General features: G+C 37.4%; 1 protein-coding gene across 2 annotated transcripts in view; it reads left to right on the forward strand.

The window, feature by feature from the left end:
• The first annotated feature begins 910 nt into the window (after positions 1-910).
• The window catches only part of CHN1 (chimerin 1), an 83,773-nt gene continuing 63,029 nt past the window's right edge, over positions 911-21,654 (forward strand). Inside the window, exons 1-4 of one of the 2 annotated variants that reach the window (XM_026075711.1) lie at positions 911-959; positions 4,989-5,044; positions 12,236-12,267; positions 13,314-13,427. In XM_026075711.1, coding sequence (XP_025931496.1) covers positions 13,324-13,427 — 104 coding nt within the window. In that variant the 5' untranslated portion in view covers positions 911-959; positions 4,989-5,044; positions 12,236-12,267; positions 13,314-13,323. Of the gene's footprint in view, positions 960-4,988; positions 5,045-12,235; positions 12,268-13,313; positions 13,428-21,654 lie in introns of those variants that run through there. The other variant, XM_026075701.1, reaches the window with a different exon arrangement.

Here is a 21,654-nt window from a genome sequence, read left to right on the forward strand (position 1 = left end):
CAGCAAATAGTACCACTGTGAGCAGACATGTGCAAATGGTGCTGAGAACTGCATCCTTCAGTGAGAAGAGCCTGCACTGGCTCACCTCTGGACCTTTCGCCATCACGAGTACCAAGTGCCTCCCAGCAGTTTCACGACAGATAAGGACAACATCTTGCAGAAAGCCGCAGTACCTTGCAGGATCAGAATTAAAGCTGGGATTCTGTGGGCAGAGAGGTGAAATAGTGGACTGGAGATGAAGTTAGTGACAGAGCCCTGAGCTCAAAGTGTCAGATCAGTCGTCAGCAATTCACAAATGAGACAGAACTTAAAAAAAAAATTCTCAAAATTTTCTGTTTGACAATTAAAATTTGTGATTAGACATATGCTTTTAGTACCCACTGACTGCTTCAAAGTGGAGTTTGTACTCCGTATGAAAGAAACACTGCTCTTTTGCAAAATATTTCAGTATTATTACATGCTGTGATACTATTTTAAGAGTTGTTATTAATTGCTATCCAGAAGAGGAAAAAGCTAAGGGCAGGAATGAGTTGGGTGAAAACTGCTTTATTGGAGTATAAACTGAGACAAAAAAAATCTTTTTAGTGTAATTTAAAAGCGAACTTTCAAATATATACATAATAAAACAATATGCTTCCCTCCCTTCTATGTCTTTAGTATTTTGGCTTCTGATCTGTGTGTTTGCCATCTTGCAAATGGTTTTTATATAGCTTTTATTCTATCAGGCTTCAAAAAATAAATTTTCATTTTAAGTAAAGAGGAGGAAACTTTTAACAAGTTGTTCTCTGCTTCACTAGTAAAAGTAACTTTAGAATCTAGGTGCAGTATTTATCTTAATAAATCTGCAAGTGCTTCTGCAGGCTTATTTCTGTTTTAAAATGTTTCTAATAAAACATTGAGATTTGTCATTGTTCTTTCAGATACTGATGAATACAGACCACCTGTTTGGAAATCTTACTGTAAGTATCTCAACAGATTTTTTTCAAGTCTGAGTTGAAAGTATTTCATTTCAGTGCTTCAAAGTAATCATAATTTTTCTTTTCATTAGAATATCAGTTTAAGAAATGTCAAAAGTAAAAGGGTTCATTATTATCTAGAGACAGTGGCAGTCATTTATCCTCAAGGCCAAATGGATGCAGATTTTTTCTGAGGGCTAGACTCTATGCACCTTACTAGTGTGAGCAGTCCCCCTCGTGTGAGGCTGCCTTGTGTGGGTTTGGCTGCGTAGACTGGGGCTTGCATAAACTCCATTTTCACCTTAAAGTTACTATCGCTTGGAAACCTCTAGGCTCATATGATTTGGTACCATGTATCACTAGAGTTGAGACTAGAGCTGGTTATAAAAATTCAAAATAAATAGTTTTTTCTCAGAACTTGCTGATGCAGTAAAATAAGAGCATTTTTTGATGTGGAGTGCCAATGGAATCACAAGGTGGTTTTCTCGAGTCCCCCTAGAAGGGCCTGCTTTCCTACCAGCCTGCCTGCCTTGGCTCTGCAGCTCCCCTGGGTGCCTGCCCTAGCTCTGTGGAAGCAGGACTTGCAGGTTTCCTCAGTCACGTATGTGAGGCAACAGCCCAGACACACTGCCCTGAGATCAGAACTCCATTCCTCTCCGTTGAGAATTTCACAGGGTGTTTTTTTTCATTCCTAATTAAAATAAATAAATAAATTTGAAGTACAAACATTTCCCATGTGACAGGATAACTTGTTCTTTGGCAGTGCTGGTGGAGGTTCCAGGAGACTGAAGAAAATGCCTGAACGAAAAGGCACCATAGTAAAGTATCATAGTTTCCCACAGTGTCTCACCTGTAAATTCTATTTCTTTGTCTGTAAATAGAAAAGGTAGGGGCAGGTGCTAGACATCTTGAGGTTTCAAAAAAGCAAGAAAGTCRTCTTCTGTTAAAAGCAGATTTTGAAAGCAGAATACTTGTTTGTTTACATCACTTTAGGAGTATCAGACCTACACTTACATTTTCTTTTTTATATATTCTGGAGGCTTGGTGTCCTGAGGGTGGCTAAAGGTATTTGCTCAAGCAACATTTTATATGATGAAAATATTGTTCACTRTAGGTTGGGGAGAGCTAACCTCTGAGAGCATTCAGTTATTTCAAAAAGAATTTTACCCTGGAATGGGAGGTTCTTTTCAATCAGAGATTTTAGGTTAGTCTTAATGGCTTGGTGAAAACCAATGTTAAAAGGAGAGAAAGTGTAAAAGAGCAGATTAGAAATTTTTTTTTTAATCAGCTAAAAATATTTAGTAGAATTAAAATGAGCATTGGCAAAAGAGCTTTTCCACCACCTAAATCACCCTTCTGCTAATGGCTTACAGAGTTTAGCTGCTTTTGTTCCATCCCTGCCATTGCCAACCTCACATGTTCATCACTCACAGTTAGGCCTTAACAATCATAAACAGGCCTTGATTTTGGCTTTAATTTTGGTTTCTGATTTTTGATTTGTTAAATCAAAGAATTAAGTGTTTCAAGATCTTCTATGCAACTTTGAGGATTAGAATACTTTTGTAAATGAGAGCATGTCTCATGAGAAGTTTCAGGGAGATGATGCTGTAAGTAAATAGTCAAGTACTGTGAAATTTATAATAAAGATTGTAGGAGCTGACAAAACTGCATAGGTCTCAAAAGTCTAGGAATATCAGAGTGTCTTAAATGCGTTTTATGTTAACTGAAAAAAACAGAAAGGCAGTAAGTTTAAAAAAAAAAAAAGGCTAAAGACTCTTAATTTCTCTTAGACTGTGAACTATTTTTAACAATTGCCAGTGTATGCAATTGCTGAAATGGTTGAGACCTTAATCTGTAAATTTAGTGGCAAAGCCTGTCTGTGCCTTTTGAATCATAATTTATTGTGTCAGTAGCTTGTCATATGCCATGTCAGTCGGTTAATATTAAAGCAGCTGCACATGGAATAATTCGAACAAACTTTTGTCTTACAGAGGATGGCTAAAAGACAAARTTGATACACTTTTGCTCCCTGGTATTAAAAATCATTAATCATGACTGCAGCACATTTATGTATTTGTTACTGACTTCTGTATATTTTGCTTTTAGTTGTAAGCATTAAAAATGAACCATAGTGCTGTACCTCTGTGAACTCGGGGAGCACTGCCTCTTTATTCAGTTTATTCTATGCCATAATCTATAATCTTTATATGCTCTTTATGCCCCGTTGGCAGCCTGTCAGGAGCTGAAGGCATGGGTATGTGCAAATGTGTTGTGCACCCTGTCTCCTAAAGCATCGTGGTTCACCACGGTGAGCCTTTTTCATAATTTAGAATTAAGTGCACAATCATGGAGTTTGATTATGTTTCTGTCTCATGATGGATGAAGAGGAATGTCTTGTTTGACTGCCCTGGCAACAGTTACTGCAAGGAAGCTGGCGTTGAACAGTTTGAACTGCATACATCAATTATGGGAGGAGGATAGGGAGCCTGTTTTGTAATTTAACTAGTCTACCTGCTGGGCTTCTGAGCAGAAGAAGAGAAAAGGTACTGTCTTTCGAAGAGTTTCTTCCAGAAAATCTTTTCAGGCTTGCTTAAAGTAAGGTGGGAAACGATTCGCAATTTTTAGCCAATTTCTGCAGAGCACGCTGATTGTGATTCTCCAGTGCTCTTCTGTGACATTCAGACACATCCAGATTCACTTTGTGTTTTGTTTTTTTTTTAACTTTGAACTTGACTCTGAAGTTCTCAGAATTGGACATGGACAAGGGCTAGTGCTATCAAATACAACTTTTTAAATGGAAGCTAGAGAATCTGCGTGCTAGGCAAATAAATGGTCTTGCTATGCTTGAAATGAAGCTTGCTGGTTTATATGCTAATGTACTGTTTCTCATCACTTGCAAAAAAACATTTTTGTAATACCAATACCGAATGATACCGATTGGTTTTCAGTAACATGAACATAAAATGTTGGTGTTTTTGTCTGGAGCAAAAGGGAGTGAATTTTTCCAACCAATCTTATGTTTGCCATATCATCAGGCATTTTGCCACTTTCTCCATTCTCATGTAACTTAAAATGTTGATACAATATTGGTCTGTGGAAAAGACTTGTGATCAAATGACAAGCATAATGAAATCAAATCTTATTGGGTAAATTAATGTATGGTCTTGTTATCTGAAGGAGACAACAGCATTTGTTAACAGACCTTGGTGTTAGTACTAACAACTGAAAGATAATTTCCAGAATACTATTCAAATATTAAATTAGTGTTGACAGCCTCATTTTGAAGGTGAATTACCAAACTCCTTTTGTGGAAGAAGTTGAGAGTCACTCCTTTGGTAGTACATTATTATGTCAGCACATTAGTACCATTAAATTTACAACTGGCTTCTAAGATTCATTTCGGCCTGGTGAGGCTTATTTAAAAAAAAAAAAAGGGGGGGGGAGGAGGTGGGAAGGGAGGGTTAGAAGATATTAGTAAGGCCCCACAATTTGGGCCTTACGTGTTTGACTCTGCTACTTAACTGCTAATGTCTTCAGATCTGCGAATGCAAAGGCCATTTTTTACTTTGTGCAAAAAGATCAGTGTTGAGTAGTGGCAAAAGCAGAGGATTTGATTCTGCAAATTTCTGAGTGATTCCTGTGAAGTTTCAACAGATTTCTGGTGACTGAAAGTGTGCCCAGCATAGAAGGATGGGACTCTAGCTGCTTACTGAAGAAAGTGTGACAGCTGCATGATTTGACATATGATAAAATTTAATTTTCTGTTTATCCAGTTTCTTTTCTGATCTGCATGAGTGAAGCTTGCCTAATTTTACCCAGTGACTTCCTAGTGCTCTATTAACTGGTTTGGCTAGCAATTGACTCTTTTGTAACCAGTCATAGGTAACTTTGGAGACATTGGTATATGTATCCCTGCATAAAATCTTGCAAGAAATCTTTTTCTTTTTCCTTTTTTTTTTTAACAGCAAAATTCAATGTTAAAATGCCTAATGATTCTGTATTAATCAGAATTTAACTTCTGTCTTCTCTCAGTGTATCAGTTGCAACAGGAAGCTCCTCATCCTAGAAGGATAACCTGCACTCGTGAGGTGAGTATCACAAAGATTCAACGTTTTATAAAGTTCACTAATTCCAAGTCTCTACTTAATGTTGTACAACCCAAACAACTGTTACATGAGAGACTTGGCACTGTGATTAGAAAAAGTAGCCTTGGGGGCACTGGTACCTGGAAATCCATTTAATCTAAAAATAGAATTAAAAAGCATTTTGAATATGATGTGTATATCTGAGAATCATTTACTGGTTTTGATTCTTAAATGAAAGGAAATGTTTTTCTGCTCCTTTTGGGGTTAGAAATTCACAGAAACAAGAGCAGAACTGTGCAGAGAAAATATGCATGTGTTCTTACACATATTGCTGCTAAATGCATGCAATAAATCAGCAGGCAGAAGACTGAAACCTCTTCTCATTGTTATTTGAACCAGAGTAGTTGGGCTTATTAATCCTAGTAACTAAGCTATGCAGAGCCACAGCTTTTAAGATTCTAAGCAATAGCAGTGGGATCCCGTTGATACGCAGTGATACAAAAGTTGAGACCTGCTCGTGGGATCAGTTGTTGGGACAGGCACTGAATTGCTCATGTGCCTTCGGCGGCATTGCAGAAGACTAGCAGTTCTTCAGAACTGTGGTGGCTTTTAACTGATACCAAACATCCACGCCACAGCAAGCTTGTGCTCATAGCTGCATCTGTCTTACGGGTTCAGTTGGGAACTTGGGAAGCATCAATTTCAATTTCAAAAATGCTGAAATGTTAGGTTTGACTTGTTAAACAATATTACAAAACACAGCTCATACTGAATAACCACTGGAAGTTATTAAATTGTTGCAATAAAATGTAAGCATTTTTATCATGTGCTAAGAGAAAGGAAATTAATCTTTGAAATATGTTAGTCATTTTGACATAGTATTAAATACAGGGGGACATAGTACTGTCAGGAACATTAATAGCTCACAGTTTAGATCACAAAGAGGATTACTTTACAGAATTAAACAGGCATTTCGCTGTCTTCTTTTCAAATGCCCAATTGTGATTCTACCAAGTAGTCTGTCAACTGCTAAGATAAAAAGTAGAGATTTAATGGAAGTGAAATATTTCATTTAGTGGAAACACTCATGTCTTCTTTTGTTAATTTGATAGATTTGTATATTTATAAAAGATGCAGCTATAGCTCCTTGCAGYTGAGCAGGATGTAGCTGTATGAAAGAACAATACACTAGTTCTACAAGAACAGCTTGGCAGAAAGATTCCTTTTAACCAGTGTTGCCACTGCTAATGAGTGCCTGTGCAGAGGGTTCTTCATGAGGTTGCTGTGCAGAGATCTTATGTGCACCCAGTAAGATGGGACGGAGATTTGAAGAAGAGATTTATAGAAGATAAGACCTGAGCTGTGAAAAAACAAGCTTTTCCAGTTTTGTTACACATTGCAATGTTATTACCGGGGTTCTTTTCCATTTTGTGTGTTCTCTATGCTAGGGTTTTTCATTGCATTATTATACAAAATATCTGAAGTCTTGTAGGATCTTGGTTTTCTAACGCATGTTCATAACTCTAAAGAGTATGAATGCCCACTGCAAGCAGTAAGACTATTTCCAGTTCAAGAATAATAACCCAGCCTTCCTGGCATGCATGGAGATATTCCTCTAGACTTCAGTGGGATTATTCACTTAACAAACAATCTGTTCAAGTGCTTTGTTGGATCTGATCATGCCTTATCTAACAGTCGTGCAGGATGGATGTGGACTCCACACCATCTGGAACCTCGCACAATATTAGGGGGAGCATCATTTTCTCTTGGTATTTCTCTTTTCTTCTTTTTCCTTGTCTTACTACCTGTAGTGTCCTTCCTCTCCCGCTTTTTCTTCTTGGACTGTTTCTTCAGGAAGTAGAAGGATCTCTGAAAGGAAAAGTATTACAAAAACCTGGACAGAAAATAGAGTGCCAAGACCATTGGCTCTCTCACTGATTCCTCATGTTCTGTCTGTCCACATATACACACCTCTCCGCTGTTGTCTGTAAGCTCTTTGGAGCAATTTGGGCATGACCCAAAACAGGCACATAAAGCAATTAGGAACTGACAGAGTCCTGTGTGGCTCAGCCAAACCTACCTTGTATTCAAAGTTATGCATATGCTTACCTAGATAGGATTTTTTTTTTTTTTTACTCTCTTCCTCCAGTGTATTGTGTTTACTGTTGCTAAGTGCTGTTAAATAACTGCTTTTTTTCTCCCTCTCCAAAGATGTTTCACAGGTAGAAGTGCTAGTATGTGTGTAGGTATATGTCTATATGGACACTGTAAGATACTTAAAGGATTTTTGGTAACCTTCTGACACTGTTCACTGTGAGGTGCTGACATTGTCTGTGCAATCGCTGCAGGTTTTTATTTGATGCATCTTATCTCACAGAGCCCTGCTATTATTTACTCACGCAATGACAGACCTTCTTATAATGTATATTCATGAAGTTGCCTGTCTCCTGTGGTGATGAGCATTTCTTCAATTAGAAGTTTTGGAAGCCTCAAGTTTGAATGTTTTAATTCTGACAGGATTAGAAGCTTCATTTTTCTATACCCCTTTCATTTTCTTTAAAAAAAAGAAAAAGCTAAAGAAATGTAAGAACTGGGAAAATACCAGTATAGTTAAGGAAGTCTTGCAGCAGATAAAGTAATGATTATAACAGTTGTGCATGTAGATATGCACAGTGCCTATGTCCAACCTGTTCAGGGTGAAACTGTAAAATGACTGAAGAGGTCCAGCATATTCAATATGTGGGATATAATGTTGGCATTATATCCCATACTAGTTTGACTGCAGAGAGATCTTTTGGCGTCTTTATACCCTAAGTGATGAGAAGTCAGAAGCAGAATTTATACCAAGTTCTCCTTCATAATGTTTCTCAGAATAATATTAGCTTATCAAGTTGAATAAGCAGAGATATAAATACCTATGCAGTATCTGAATATTCAAAAGGTCTCCTGTTGCTGGGGTGATGGAAATCCTTCAGGTATCACCAGACCCAGCTTACTTTATTTTCAGAATCAAACAAGATACCTATTCATGCCAGGCAAATATAAAAGCATCTATATGAAGCTTCTTCAAATACAGCTTATCCTGACCACTCTAACTGAATTTTAATACTATTAATTACAAAATTTTGTTAGCTATTATATAGGTGGCAAATTGAAAAGTTAGACTGCTTTGGGGAGGAAATTTTGATGGCTGAGTGGTGTCCTGCATGAACTAATGGCCTAAGCTCCTCAGAGGGTATCTGAGCTTCCTGCCTTCATGCCTGGAGAGGTCCTCCTGACCTGATTCTGTAATCATGAAGTCTGTCAGAATCAGTGGGGGTGACTGGAGGAACTGTACAAAGTGCCACAAGCAGTCAAAACGCTCCTCTGAGTCCTGTCGTTACTGAGGACAGAAATGCAACGCATTATTGACTGTAATATAAAATTGCCATGAATTTATTCTAAACGAAATTATAACATATGATAAACTTTTAATTAATCCCTGTGCAAGGGGGAGCGAAGAAAGAAGAAAGACATTTTGATTTTAATGTAGTTTCATCCCAGCCTTTGAATTGCGGAGTAAACCTGCGTCTGCACCACAAACACTATTGTAGAGACTGAGAAAGAAGTTAGTAAGAATTGAGCTAAATAACACAGAGCTATATAAGAATCAGTCAGTTGCAGATACTTAGCTGCTGAACAGAACATATTATAAGCACGTTTTCTTAAAGAATCCATATATCAAAACATACAGCTCTTTCAAGCTTATGTTTAACTAATAAAGGTAAAATTGAAATAATACACTATTATTGTGCCTTTTCTTGCTTCTACATTAATTTTATTATAATGCAGCTAACTGTTTTTCATTTTAAGTATTGAACATTTTATGCAGCTGAGCCAAATCTGAAGTGAAAATACATTCAGTGAGTAGCAACGGTTTAACCTTTCTCTGTGGTCTCAGCCTCTCCTGCTAGTGTTGAGCTTTGTGATCTGCTCTTTCTCAGCTGGGTTTCTATTAGCAGCCACGCATGAGTCAGTGGGGAACAGAATCTTTTCCTAAGTGGTTGAATTATTCAGCTGTATAAACAAATTCATAAATATTAGAAAGAGAGTTTTGGTCCGGAGTGCATCAAAGAGGTCAGTGGGAGGGAATAACATGTAATTCGGTATTAGCACATAAATTATTCCTCTTGCATTATTGTATTCCACTTGTTGAAATAAGCAAGAGTGATGATTAGAGGGAAAAGCACTTGTTAAAGAATAATTGGAAATTACACTGTAAAAACCCAACATTTTATTTAAGGTGTAAAGACACGTGTCGTACAATTGCTGATACTTGGAGATACAGCTAACAGAATGACCTACTTAACATGAAAATGCTTCTCAAATACAGATAACTCAAGTTTCCACTCTGTTACTCCAGTTTCATATCAGAGTAGCACTCAGATCAGTGGAGTTACATTCAGGTAAAAAGAGCATTGCATCCATCTGGGATTTTTTTATTATAAAGGTGCAGCAGAGCCAAGGCTTTTAACACTGCAAGATGTTCATTTATAAATTCCAAAGTTGATGATACCATAACATTTTAAGGATATTTGATTTCTGCATTAGGGTCACATACGTATTATAACTTTTTCCAATTAATATTGTATTACCTTCCTGGAATTTGTATTTGTTTTTGTGCATATAATCTTTTATAATAAATGTACATGCGTATGTGCATATTTAGAGAATCCTTTAATGTCATGAGATACTTCAGATAAATATTAAATAATTATATATGATATTAAACCTGTCAAATGATGGAGATAATTAAGATCCCTGCCATTTTCTTTCCTTCATCCTAATCCAGTGCTAACAGTTAACAAGCCTGTTAAACAGGGTCCCTGTGTGGTCTTGTCAAAATGACCTCTGTGAATAGTCAACAAGTGTAGCATAGACTGGGAATATATAACGCGCATCTCTGTTAGAGCTATTCTCAAAGATGGCTTTATATGTATGATATTCATCCAGAACAACTTCCCAAGTTTTATAGTAAGCAAGCTCTTTTCCAAAGGACTGGTTATTGTAAGGCATTTGCCAAGTCTACACCGTTATCTATTCATAGACTTGGTTTCACTGGCTTCACACCTAGCTAAGGTTRCCTTTACTCATGCTAAACAATACTGCGGCCCCAAAATATTGCCAAAAGAGGAAGAGGCTCTGCAGAGAACAATTGGACTGTATTTTCAGCTAACAACCTTAGTTACTTTTTTGTTTCTGTTTAAAAATGCATTTCTTTTTCTTACATGAGTTTTAGGTCCAATCCAGCTGATGTTTTGATTCTGTCTCCTTTACTTATAGCTGAGGAGTATGAGCATTAGGCTAAAGAAGATCCATTAGAAGCCTCTGAGTGAAATTGTTTTGGCTTTCAGTGATCACATGTAACTGGAGGATACCTGGGTCCTCCAGTTGGTTTATGGAAATAAAGTGTGGCAGGAATTTTGTGAAGTCCAAACAGACACAAAAAACACAGAAAGCCCCATATTGCTTCTAATTCTGATGCAGTTAAGAATAGCTAAAGTTAGAAAAATGCTAAGCCTTCTTTTATGCCTAAGTTGCTAAGCTGAGTAAACTTCATATAACAGTATATATATATATGTATAGGTATAGGAAGTGTAATTCATGACCAGATTCTTTTTTATAAACTGACTGAGACCAGTGTCTTTTCTTGAGAGTTTTAAACTTAGCTTTACTTGCTAAGATATGAATTGTTGCAGGTTTGTAGAATCATAAAATATTTTTGGCTTTCTGCTTTCATATTTTTCTCTTCCTATGGAATAAATAGCCTACTTTTAACAAGAAAATATGCAAGATTTTCAAGGACTTGTGCATTTGCTTATCTTTAGGCTTGTTTAGCCAGTTGAGTGGAAATAATTGTATGCCTAATATTCTTGAAGAAATAGAGAATTGATAAACTTTTCTGGTAACCTTGAAAGCTTTTTCCATTTTTGAAATGATCCAGTCTCTTCAGGATCTTTGAAAATGGTTACCATACTGATCAGCTCTTCTTTGTTCTTATGTAGGAAAAAGAAATATTTTAGAACATTATTAGTCTTTCCAGTGATGGAATGATTTTTCTAAAGTGATGAACCATCACAACAGCTTTTTATTTCCTGGGATTATGGAAGAATTGTTATTTGACTGTACATCCAGATATATTTTTCGATATTTTGGATGTCTGAAAACTATACTCCATTGAGACAACTGGAGAAAAGAGCTATTTTTAATTTATAAGGCATTTTTCTGGAAAGATAGGAAAATGAAACTGAGGTGATAATTTACTGTGAATATTTTGCATTTTTTATAACTGAATCATTTTAGACTCTTACAGTTCATGTTGCATAACTGTTGAATTTTATTCCCCAAAGATTTCCCTCCATTAAACTTAGCAAGGGAGGATAATCTGATTCCTGAGCTGACTTGTGGGAAATTTGAAGTTCCTTAGGATTGCAGATGAGTTACTTATCTGAATCCTTAGCAGGCAAATTGACCTCTTCTGACACCTGTTGCCTGTTGTGTCCATTTGCATGGTCTGCTCTCTAGAGCATGGACTGTCTTGCGTTACATGTACCTGTAGGTCTTTCAGGTGATACTGCAGATCACACAGTTTTGTGAGGTTGAGTAGTTCAAGAATTAGGCACTTTCTAATAATCACTTAACCTTCCACTTGCCCTCGCTCTGGTGGAGTATGATAGTGACTTACTTTTTCCCAGCAGTGACGCCAATAGCTTTATGATAGGAGTTATCTTGTAAATTTAAGAATTTTGTAGATGTTTCACTGTACTACTGCACTTAACAATATAATACATTTACACCTGTGAAATGGTGGTGTTTCATTTTTTGGCAATTTGTACAAGCAATATTTAGACTCTCTCAGTTTGTATGAGCAAAGCCCCAGGGATGACGTGTGATAGGGGCAGTTCGTTCCTTCACACTCTGTTCTGAGCCTTCCAGGAGTCGACGTTTCCTGAAGTGCCGTGTTCACTTTCACCGTGTATTTTCAGACCGCAGTTCCCCCAGGAAAAATCCTAGGATGGTAAATGATTTTTATCTATACATTCAGAAGTGCATTTGTATCCCTTTCTATTTTACTGTATTGTAGACAGTATGCTTGCTATGTTGATATACATACTAAAATGTAACATCACAGTTTCCATTTGTTTCTTTCAATAGGTAGAGAACAGACCCAAATATTATGGAAGAGAGTAAGTAACATACAGATCTGAAAGTGACTTGTTGGTTGATAATATTTAGAGAAAACATTGAAAGTGTTTGCTGTGGACACTGTGTTTCTTCTGCCTGTTTCTCAGTAGAAGGATGTGGGGCTGGATGTCCCAGGCCCTGTTTCCCAGGCTGTTTTCCCTTGCAGTAGCTTGCTCCATGAGCTGCTCAGCTTTCTGTATGCACAATCCCGGCAAGGTCAGATCTTCCATTTTCATGGGTGTACCATGAGCAGTCACTGCATTTTCACCTCAGCTTAGTTGTTTCTGCCAGGCTGCTGCAACTCCATGTCCTTGCAGTATCAGATTCTTATTACAGTAGTGCCATTTGTCTGTCTAAAATTACAGCTGCATTTTCTGATGGATATGAATAGTATTGAATGCTACSTTGAGAAAAATGAATGTTGCTGCACTTTTAAAGGCTTGCTTATTCTGACTCAGAGGCTGGCTTTTGCAACAAATGTTTTTTGTAGGAAAAAAAAAAAAGATGCGGAACACAAATGTAATATAGATGTACTATATATATATATTTGTCCTATTTCAGACTGTTATGGCAATGATGATTAGATTTAGTGTGGGGAAACAAAGCAGAATTTATTTGTTTTTATTTTGGTATAAAATATGTAGCATAGCTCGGTTATTACACCATTAATTGCTGAGATCGTGTGTAATCCCCAAGATTTTAGCAAATTGCATAATGCCCCTGAGTGCTGCAAAATACTGTGTTGGATACCATTGGCACAAACCATTAAGCCCACAGCAGAAAATGGACTTATTTCTACATATTAAATTGATGGATGTATATTTTAAAAGCAGTAAGCTTGTTTCATAGATAAAGAGAGGCCTTCCTAAACCATTTGAAGTGACTTTGATGGCTAAAACCAGTCAAATGTTGGCAGAAAGGGAGATTAGTTTAAGGCATGTGTTCCTGCAAAGTAGTCATTTTTATAACCATTTCTTTTAAAAAGAAGGGGAAAAGGTGATTTAAAACTTTGAAAAGCAGTGCGTTTCAGAATGCCTCTGTTCCTTAGATTCCATGGTATGATCTCAAGGGAGGAAGCTGACCAATTATTAAGTGTTGCAGAGGGAAGCTATCTCATTCGTGAAAGCCAACGGCAACCTGGAACCTACACTTTGGCATTAAGGTTGGTAATTAATATTTCATTTTTGAGTTTAAAAAACATTCAAAAGATTGTACTGTGGTGTTGATTTTAATGCTTAAAATTCCTTTTTTTTTTTTTTAACCATAGTCAACATCTAATGAGCTTTGTATCTTTGTGGCCTAGTTACAGGGTTGGTATCTTTATCCTTTCCTAACCGTTTCTGAAATTCTAACTTTTGTTATTGTTTGCACCGTCAAGATAATTGTAATTGTGTTGTTGCGTAGTTTTCCTTCCTTTGCTCTTCTCAGGTCATTGTTACTGGCCGATAAACCAGTAGGTTTGTGTGAACACTTGTTAGCTAACAATGTCTGCACTTGCTCCGTAAAATTCTATCAAGTGGATCAGATAGTATCCCCACTGCAAAAAAGAATAACTTTAACATTACCTTTAGAGTGATTGAGGTTATTTTGGCCTGGGTTGTGCACCTTTGGAAAAACTCAGAGGGGAGACACTGATTGTTAGCAAGGTTTGAAATCTAAATAGGGCAGAAAAACGTTGAAAGAGAAGCAATTACTCCAAGTATTATATGGGAAAAATAAGATTATGACTAAAATAAGACTATCCTGAAATAATACATTGTGATGAAGCAATAAGCAAGGTCTAATAAGCAATACCAATTTCATCTACTTCTGCTCTTACAATGTTCATTCAAAACTAAAAAGAAAACAGCTGTCTTAACATCTGGCTTGAAGACAAAGAGCTCCTACCATTCACTCCTGATGTTGCAGAAAGCACAGAGTCTGCAGGCTGTGAATGATGAAGCTGCTGAGCATCTTGCAGGATGTATTGGTGTAGCTGCTTTTGCAAATGCTCTTCCAGTCCAGCAAATCATAAGATAAGTCTCTTCTAGGTTTCATGGTATCTCTTTAAACTGAAAAGGCTTTTTGAAAGCAGTAAAAATTCATTTTTACACTCAACAGAAAAGAGAATGGATAGCTGTTGATGATCGTTTGGGAAACAGTTTCAAATGGTAGCAAAGCTGTTACTGTTTATTTATTTTGAAGAAATTCAGCATTTGGCAAAACAACTCAGAATCTGAAAATGCAACCTGTTGCAGCCGTTTCACTATGTTTATGCTCTAGCTTGATGACCCTTATATTAGAAAGGGTGGTAGTCTAGGATGCCACTTTCCATTCCACAGTAAGTAATGCTATGTTGTCTAGCTGTTGGCTTTTAAAGTATACGAATGCGGTCTTTGTGTGCTCTTGCTCCTTAGCTGAACTGCTGAGAACTTCCTGCAGTGCTGTGTTTCCCACGCAGGAATCTGCGTTTCCATTGACTGGAGGCAGTGTTTTGCTCAGTTTCGGTTTTTCCTCTCCCTGGGATTATATCCTCAGAATATACCCATTAGCCAATATTCTCACTCAGTGTGTTGAGTCTTATATGCTTATATCCAGCATGATCATCCTCTCACTTTAGTGTCTCTTAAAGACTAGATAATTTCTGCAGCCTTTGTCCATTCGTTCTGACTTTGGGAAATTTGCTGTGAGTTGTGATAAGTTTACATAAATTTACCTGTAGTTTATCACATTTTTCGAGACCATTGTTTGGATGTGTATTGCTACAGTGCCAGGAGGGAGGAGTACCTTTATCTGCAACATAGACAACTCCAGTAAGAATTTGAGTGTCATTTTCAAGGCCAGAAATTAAATTTGACGGGAAGGTGGTATATATGGGCAAAAACCCAGTCCTTTCCAAGTTAGATAGAAGACTTCTGTTGACTTCAGGGTCTTGGATTGCATGCTTTCTGTCTGGCTGTGGGACTCCATTTGATCTTTTCATGCTAGTCTTAAATGTTACTCTGTCATTCACATAATCATGTTAATTTCAAGATCACTTATATATTATTTTTGCTTTTCTTTCTTTACCTTTGTTTTACCTTTTAGAAGATGTGGGAGGAAAGAAAACTTGGTCAGCTGTTAGCTTTAGATAAAGAAACAGACATAGAACAGACTTTATTGCATTTTAAGAACTGAACCCAGCAATGTGGAGAAGCATTCTGATCCTGCAGTAATTAACATAATGACAAAACATAAAATGAAAAAAGATAAAATGTTTTCTATTTGTTTTTCACACATACTTTGAAAAAGACATGGAAACATTGAGTAAAACATGAAAAATAATGTTAGGTGCTTGAGGTATACCCATTGACTATGTTATAGGGTAAAAGCACCCGCATTCTCTCTTGTTCTGTGTCTGTCCTCTTTGCTCATTCAGTTCTAGGCTGTGCTTAACAGTGGGCATCTTCCAGAGATACTCAGATTGTCATCGCTCTGCTCTGAAGATTCCTGCTTGTTGAACAACTTAATCTTACTAGAAGATACAGAATAAATTGTGGACATCATAAATCATAGCTCCTCTGTAGAGAGACAGAATTTACAGATATAAAAAATGTGTTTTTGTGAAATCTGGAAGAGACTGGACAATAATACTGAGCTACAGCCAAAATGCACAGAATGCAAATGTGGTTGGTGCATAAAGGTTCTTCCATGCACCATTCTACTCCTAATGCAGCTCTTCTATATTTCACTTCTTTTTAAGTTATTCTAAGGGGTGCCTTATTCAGGACTTGTCTATGCTTTAAATTCATAGCCTATTTTGCCTAATTTTCATTTTCAAACTGAATTTCATGGTTGCACATATATTGGACAAGCACATTAAAGGCCCCCCAAAGCTAGTTTCTGCCAAAATAACATTGGGGCATGAAGGTCACATTCCCTTTTTTCTCCTATGTCAGCAGTAGACCCTGTATCAGTATGTCACTTAATACTTGTGCTTCTTGTGGCTGATTCTGGGCTGTATGGGCTACGGATTGAAGTGGTTCTCTCATATCTGCTCATTTGCCTTTCTGTTTTGCAAACATGAAGTGGGAAGATCTGGGAAGAGATCTGGGTAAATGTTTGCAAGGAGTTTCTCCTAGATTATATACTTCTGTTATAATATCAATAAGTTTTCTGACTATGAACACACTGAGTTGGATCAAAGGACCGGTATAAAGTCCAGTCCAGTATCTGCTGTCTGATAGCTATGAATAGTAAATGTTGGAAGAAAAGTATAAGAACAAGATAAACGTATAATGATAATTCTCTGGTGTACTCTCCCAGCCTCTGAAGATTTGCTGCTCAGGGACTTCTGAGGCAGAATTGTTACCTCTGGTATTTAATAGTGTTTGATAGATACATATATATATTTTTTTTCCTTGTGGCTTTCTGAACACATTTTTGAACTCTTGCAGACTTTGCTGTCTGCAACTGTAGAATGAGTTCATTGGCTTAAGTCTTAGGGGAAGAAGCATCCCCCCCCCCTTTTTTTTTTTTTGAGAATTCTATCTCATAATTTCATTTTATGCTCCCTAGTTTTTATATGAAGAGAAACAGTGAGCAATTGATCTCCATTTACCTTTTCCATGCCAATCACATCCCTCCTATCGATCTGTAAGGAGAAGAATGAATCCTAGGCTATACATTCAGGTTTTGCAGTGAAGCTCTTCCATACCTCTCATCATCTCTGTCATCTTTCTTTGAGCCTTTTTTTATTCTGGGATGATCTTTAGGAGATGAGGCGACCAGAACTTAACATCCTATTCAGGATGACCAGGGCCATGAAGTTTTCTTTCGTTGTTCTCTAGATCTTTCTAAATTATTTTTTGACCCATGTCAGAAAATCCTATTAATGTCATTAGGCTGATGCTTTTATAGAACTAACTTTAGTAAATCTAAAGATCTTATTTCTGAGTTGCAGCTACAGACATAGCCTAACACACATTAAATGACAGAGGACAGGACAAACAATAGCTTTTAAGGTCTTAACCAAGTCAGTCAAATATTCTTAGTGCAATGCTGTGGAACAGTTAACTGAGTTCAAAATTAAGATTTTGAATATTTCATCTTTTTTAATAAGGTGGAGCAAGTGATTCTCACCCAATAAACTTTTCAGTTAGCTAGGTTGTCTGTGAGTTGCTATAAAATCTGCTTTCCACTTACATAAGAAATTGCCTTTGATTATCTTTTGATTAGCTATTTTTTTCTACTTTCCTCCATTATTGTTCAATTAATTTGCATCATCACTCTTTTTTTTTTTTTTACAGATTAAGTACCCTTTTAAATTGAAATATGAAACAATAGAGGTTTCGTTTCCAGGAAACAAATTTCTCAGAATTTCTCACAAAGATAGAAATATATTCTAAGAGAAAAAGAAAATTATAATCTAAATGTTGTTTTAAGTGTGTGAGTTTGGTTAAATATTCAGAGCTGTCCTTCAAATAAAATTGATGTTCAGAGGCTAAGAAGGCCTGTGAAATTCTATCAGTTCAGACACTGGATGAAAGAGGATGAAGCATAAACACAAATGAGAGCATCAAAACCAGAACCCTCCTATCTTAAATGCATGTACTTAATCATGAATGTGGTTTCTCATAGTTTATTTTTAAAAAAGAGCAGAGCAGAAATCACCAATGTTTACTAATTAATTTTAAATCAAAAAATACCACTGACAATTTTTTGCAACCCTGAGGCAAAGTTTAAAAAAATTACTAACATGAGAAAATTATTGTAGATATATATGTGTGTCCATACATATCAGGGAGTCTCTGTGACTATAAAAATATACAAAATATGTTGTAATGTTAATTAGATGTTCCAAACAGATGAAAAGAACTGAAAATTTCTAATTAATTCCTGGAGGTATTAGATCTGCTTTTAAATTTGGCAAAACAGTAGGGCAGTATTTAATGCTAGGACCCATAGCAAATGACAGTAACAATAAGACATGGTTTGCAGTGTAGCCTTTTGTGGTTGAAAGCTTGTGTAATAATTAGGGTGAGGATAAAAAGGAAATCGGTAGAGATTGTACTGGTGGTAGGCGTTGAAGTGTGATGGTACTGCATGTTCTTTTGAGCAGATATCTGCTGTAGCACGTTTAGTTGGTTACCATGGTTTCCCTTCCTGCAAATTCTATTGTTGTGATATTGAGAATGAATTGAAATAAGGTTCTGCAGCATGATTTAAAAAAAAAAAAAAAAGTAATAATGTTAGCTGTGATTATGAATCACACTTTCTTTACGTTAGGTGATTAGGGCACAAATTCAAGATTATGTGGCATCAGGAGAGAATTGTTAAGGCAAACTTAATGTAAAAAATTATTAATCCTTAGTTTATTTAAGCAGTTTCATGTATTGTCCAAGAACTTGATATATTGATTCTCTCTCTCCCTAAATTATGAAATGACCTTAACAAATTGGCCACTAATGTTTTAAAGGAGACATAACTGACAGACTGTTAGARTATAATGATGCAAATGAACCTTTTTAATTTCAGAGGACAATTGCTTTGATAGTGGTATGCTGTTCCCTTAGAGCAGGTTCTTTTGGGACACCCATGTAGTGCTCCTCCAGAACATTCATCGACTCCCCTGCAATTACTTAATGTGCATAAAATTCAGTGTGTGCAAAATGCTACAAATTCAGAGATCAAAACTGCACATCTGCATTCTGCTAGAAAGACTCATTGTGCAGGTTGGGATGTAGGAGAGGAATCAGGGACAGACAATTGTTTGAAGCAACTTTCTTTGTGGTAAAAGCGGAATTACATTTTTTAATTATGAATATAGCAAAATTTGGCCACACCTTATCCTGAATCCACAGCTGATCTATGAGTAGGCAGGGATGGGGAGCTCTGCGTTACAATAGTAGTAGTACATCCCTTCGCTTTATCATAGTAATAGTATTCTGACATTATGTTAGTTGGTAGAAAAAAAAAAAAGACCATTTTAAGGACTAAACTTTGCCTGTCTTTCTATCTGTGTATTTTCTACCCAAATTGAAGCCCTGTGCCAGACACTGGCAGTAGCAAGGGCTGATTTCAGTTTCTAGAAACCTTTCTAAAATATCTACACAAGTTGTTCTCCAACCGAGAAACCTGGGAAATTCTACACACCTGTGTGTATATGCATATGCACACGCATGCACACACACCAACTTGAAAGCTTAGCTGGGTTGAAGAGAATTGCTCCGAAATGTGACAAAAGGTATCAGTGGGGTAAATATGTTTCAGCGTTTTGATCAGTTTCCTTTATTCGGCATCAAATGCCAAAGGCGCTTCTTCCCCTGGGGGCGGCTGCAGTTCTCGGGGAAGGGAAGGGCTCGTCCTGCCCTCCAGGCTTCCAGGCGCACAGAGCTCGCGGGAGCATTTCAAAAGTCAGCCACTCGCAGTATCTGGGGCTTCGTTTTGATGAAGGAAACAGTTCATGCTTAAAGCTGTTTTAACAGGCTGACACAACAGGTATGCCAGCTAATGCGCTGGGCTTATTTTTCCTTGTGAAGAGCCAAATACTTCTTTTATGAAAGCTTAAATTCTGCCGAAACTAAACCTGTCATCCTGTTGGCTGGATACATCATACGAGCTAGAGCTAGCCTCAGGGAATTGAGTGTGCTGATAAATTTTGGAGCACACTTTTATACTCTAATATAAAACAGTTGGACCTGTATTTAAATAAGCTTCTATGTAAAGGAAGTTTCTTTTTCTAAATAAAATTTCAAATTAAATAATATATATGCTGTTACTTCAACAATAAAGTGGAATGTACAGCTACCAGTAAATAACCTGGTCTGAGGATTCAGGCCTGAGTGAGATGTCCTTTACTTTGTTTTCTGTTAGTGTCCAAAATATGCAGAGGAAGGCCCAATCCCTGTCTAAAATGGCTTACTATTCAAGAGGACAAATAGATGAAGCTCAGCAGATGCAAATTAAAGCTATCTGCCATTTATATAGGGCAGATTGCTGCAACTGCTTCCATCAGCATTTTGCTCTGTGCATGAACTGCCAGTAAGCTATCGGATGAAAACAGAAATCGCACTGGATTTGAGTAGTCCTTCCTGGGTTCATGTTAGCTCAGAAAGTGCTTATTTCTGCCATATGGGTACATTTCTCATGATACCTTGATTGTTTGGCTGGAGTATTTTGGATACTGATCCCAATGAGGGATAGGTCAAAGCAGCTAAAAAGATGATGGCAAAGAAGGTGAAAAGAGAATAGTGTTAGGTGGGGGCTTTGGCTTTGGAATATGCTCCCCTTGGAAATTAGTGCTCTGTGCAAGTCTCACCTTTTGTTAATGTGGAGATCTGTACAGGATAATTGCTGTAGGCAGTGCAGACCAGAGCGGCTGGAATGGCTGTCCTGCTCAGGATCTGTCTTGCATAAGTGCACCTGGGCACTACTGAGATGGCTTCGCTTAAGTATACAGAACAATAATAAATAGCTACTAACCTTAATGGGTGATTAACTGGCTACTTAGGCCCTCCCACAGGCGAGAATGCTTTTTTCCTTATGGTTCATGTCTTCTTGCTGTGTTCCTGTTCTCCTTCCCTCCTCTTCCCATCTGTTGTTGTTGTCAGCTGTTTTCTTTTGCCTAGAATGTCTAATTTATCTTTGGCAATTCAGTTTGCTGCAGACTTTATCCTGCTAGTGTAAGTTCAGCTCCTCTCAGAGAAGTTGTCTATGCTTTGGTGGTGTTCTGAACTTTTTGGTAACTTGTCCAAGAGCTGTATTCAGTGCACATAGTTTATGTGCGTTTTATCATGTCCTTGCAGAGCATACTGTTCACCTTTGACTGTGGCTCCTGCTGAGCCACACAGATCTGCCGTAACCTGTTGCACGCTGAAGGTGCTTGGGCTTTTGATGAGGCACTGTGAGGGAGCCGGGAAGGTCTGGGTTCACTTTTCAGTTTCCTGTATGGCTTAGCTCAAGGCTTTAAATTTCTCTGTGCCTCAGTTCTCCATCAGAGAGGCTGTTACTTTCTTCCCATCTTGTCTCACGTGTCTGTTCAGTATGAAGCCGAGGAGGAGCCTAGACAAGGAACTGAAACGTTGTGCCACATCTCTCAGGAGACCCTCAGGCACAGCTCTTGAGAAGGAGTCTTTCCTGGGCTATTTTTATGGTGCATAATGTCTATCTGGATTGAGGCTTCTAGGCACTGCCATAGTTGAAGTAGTAAAAAGTCAAAATATGATACAATAAGTTGATAATGAAACATGAGTATGTATATCTTTACATGTACATAGTGTGCCTGGCCTTGCTCTCTCCTTCTTTTCCCCATTCTCTCGCTTTTAAAAAGGAGATCTCTTTTCTCTCTTCTGCAGGTTCTACTGGATTGCCTTTTTGCTCTACTGCTTTTAGAAAGTGCTAGTTAGAAGCGTATTTTTGAGTTAGTCCTT

Source organism: Apteryx rowi, unplaced genomic scaffold (assembly GCF_003343035.1).
Source record: "Apteryx rowi isolate R43461 unplaced genomic scaffold, aptRow1 scaffold_110, whole genome shotgun sequence".
Taxonomy (NCBI): Eukaryota; Metazoa; Chordata; class Aves; order Apterygiformes; family Apterygidae; genus Apteryx; species Apteryx rowi.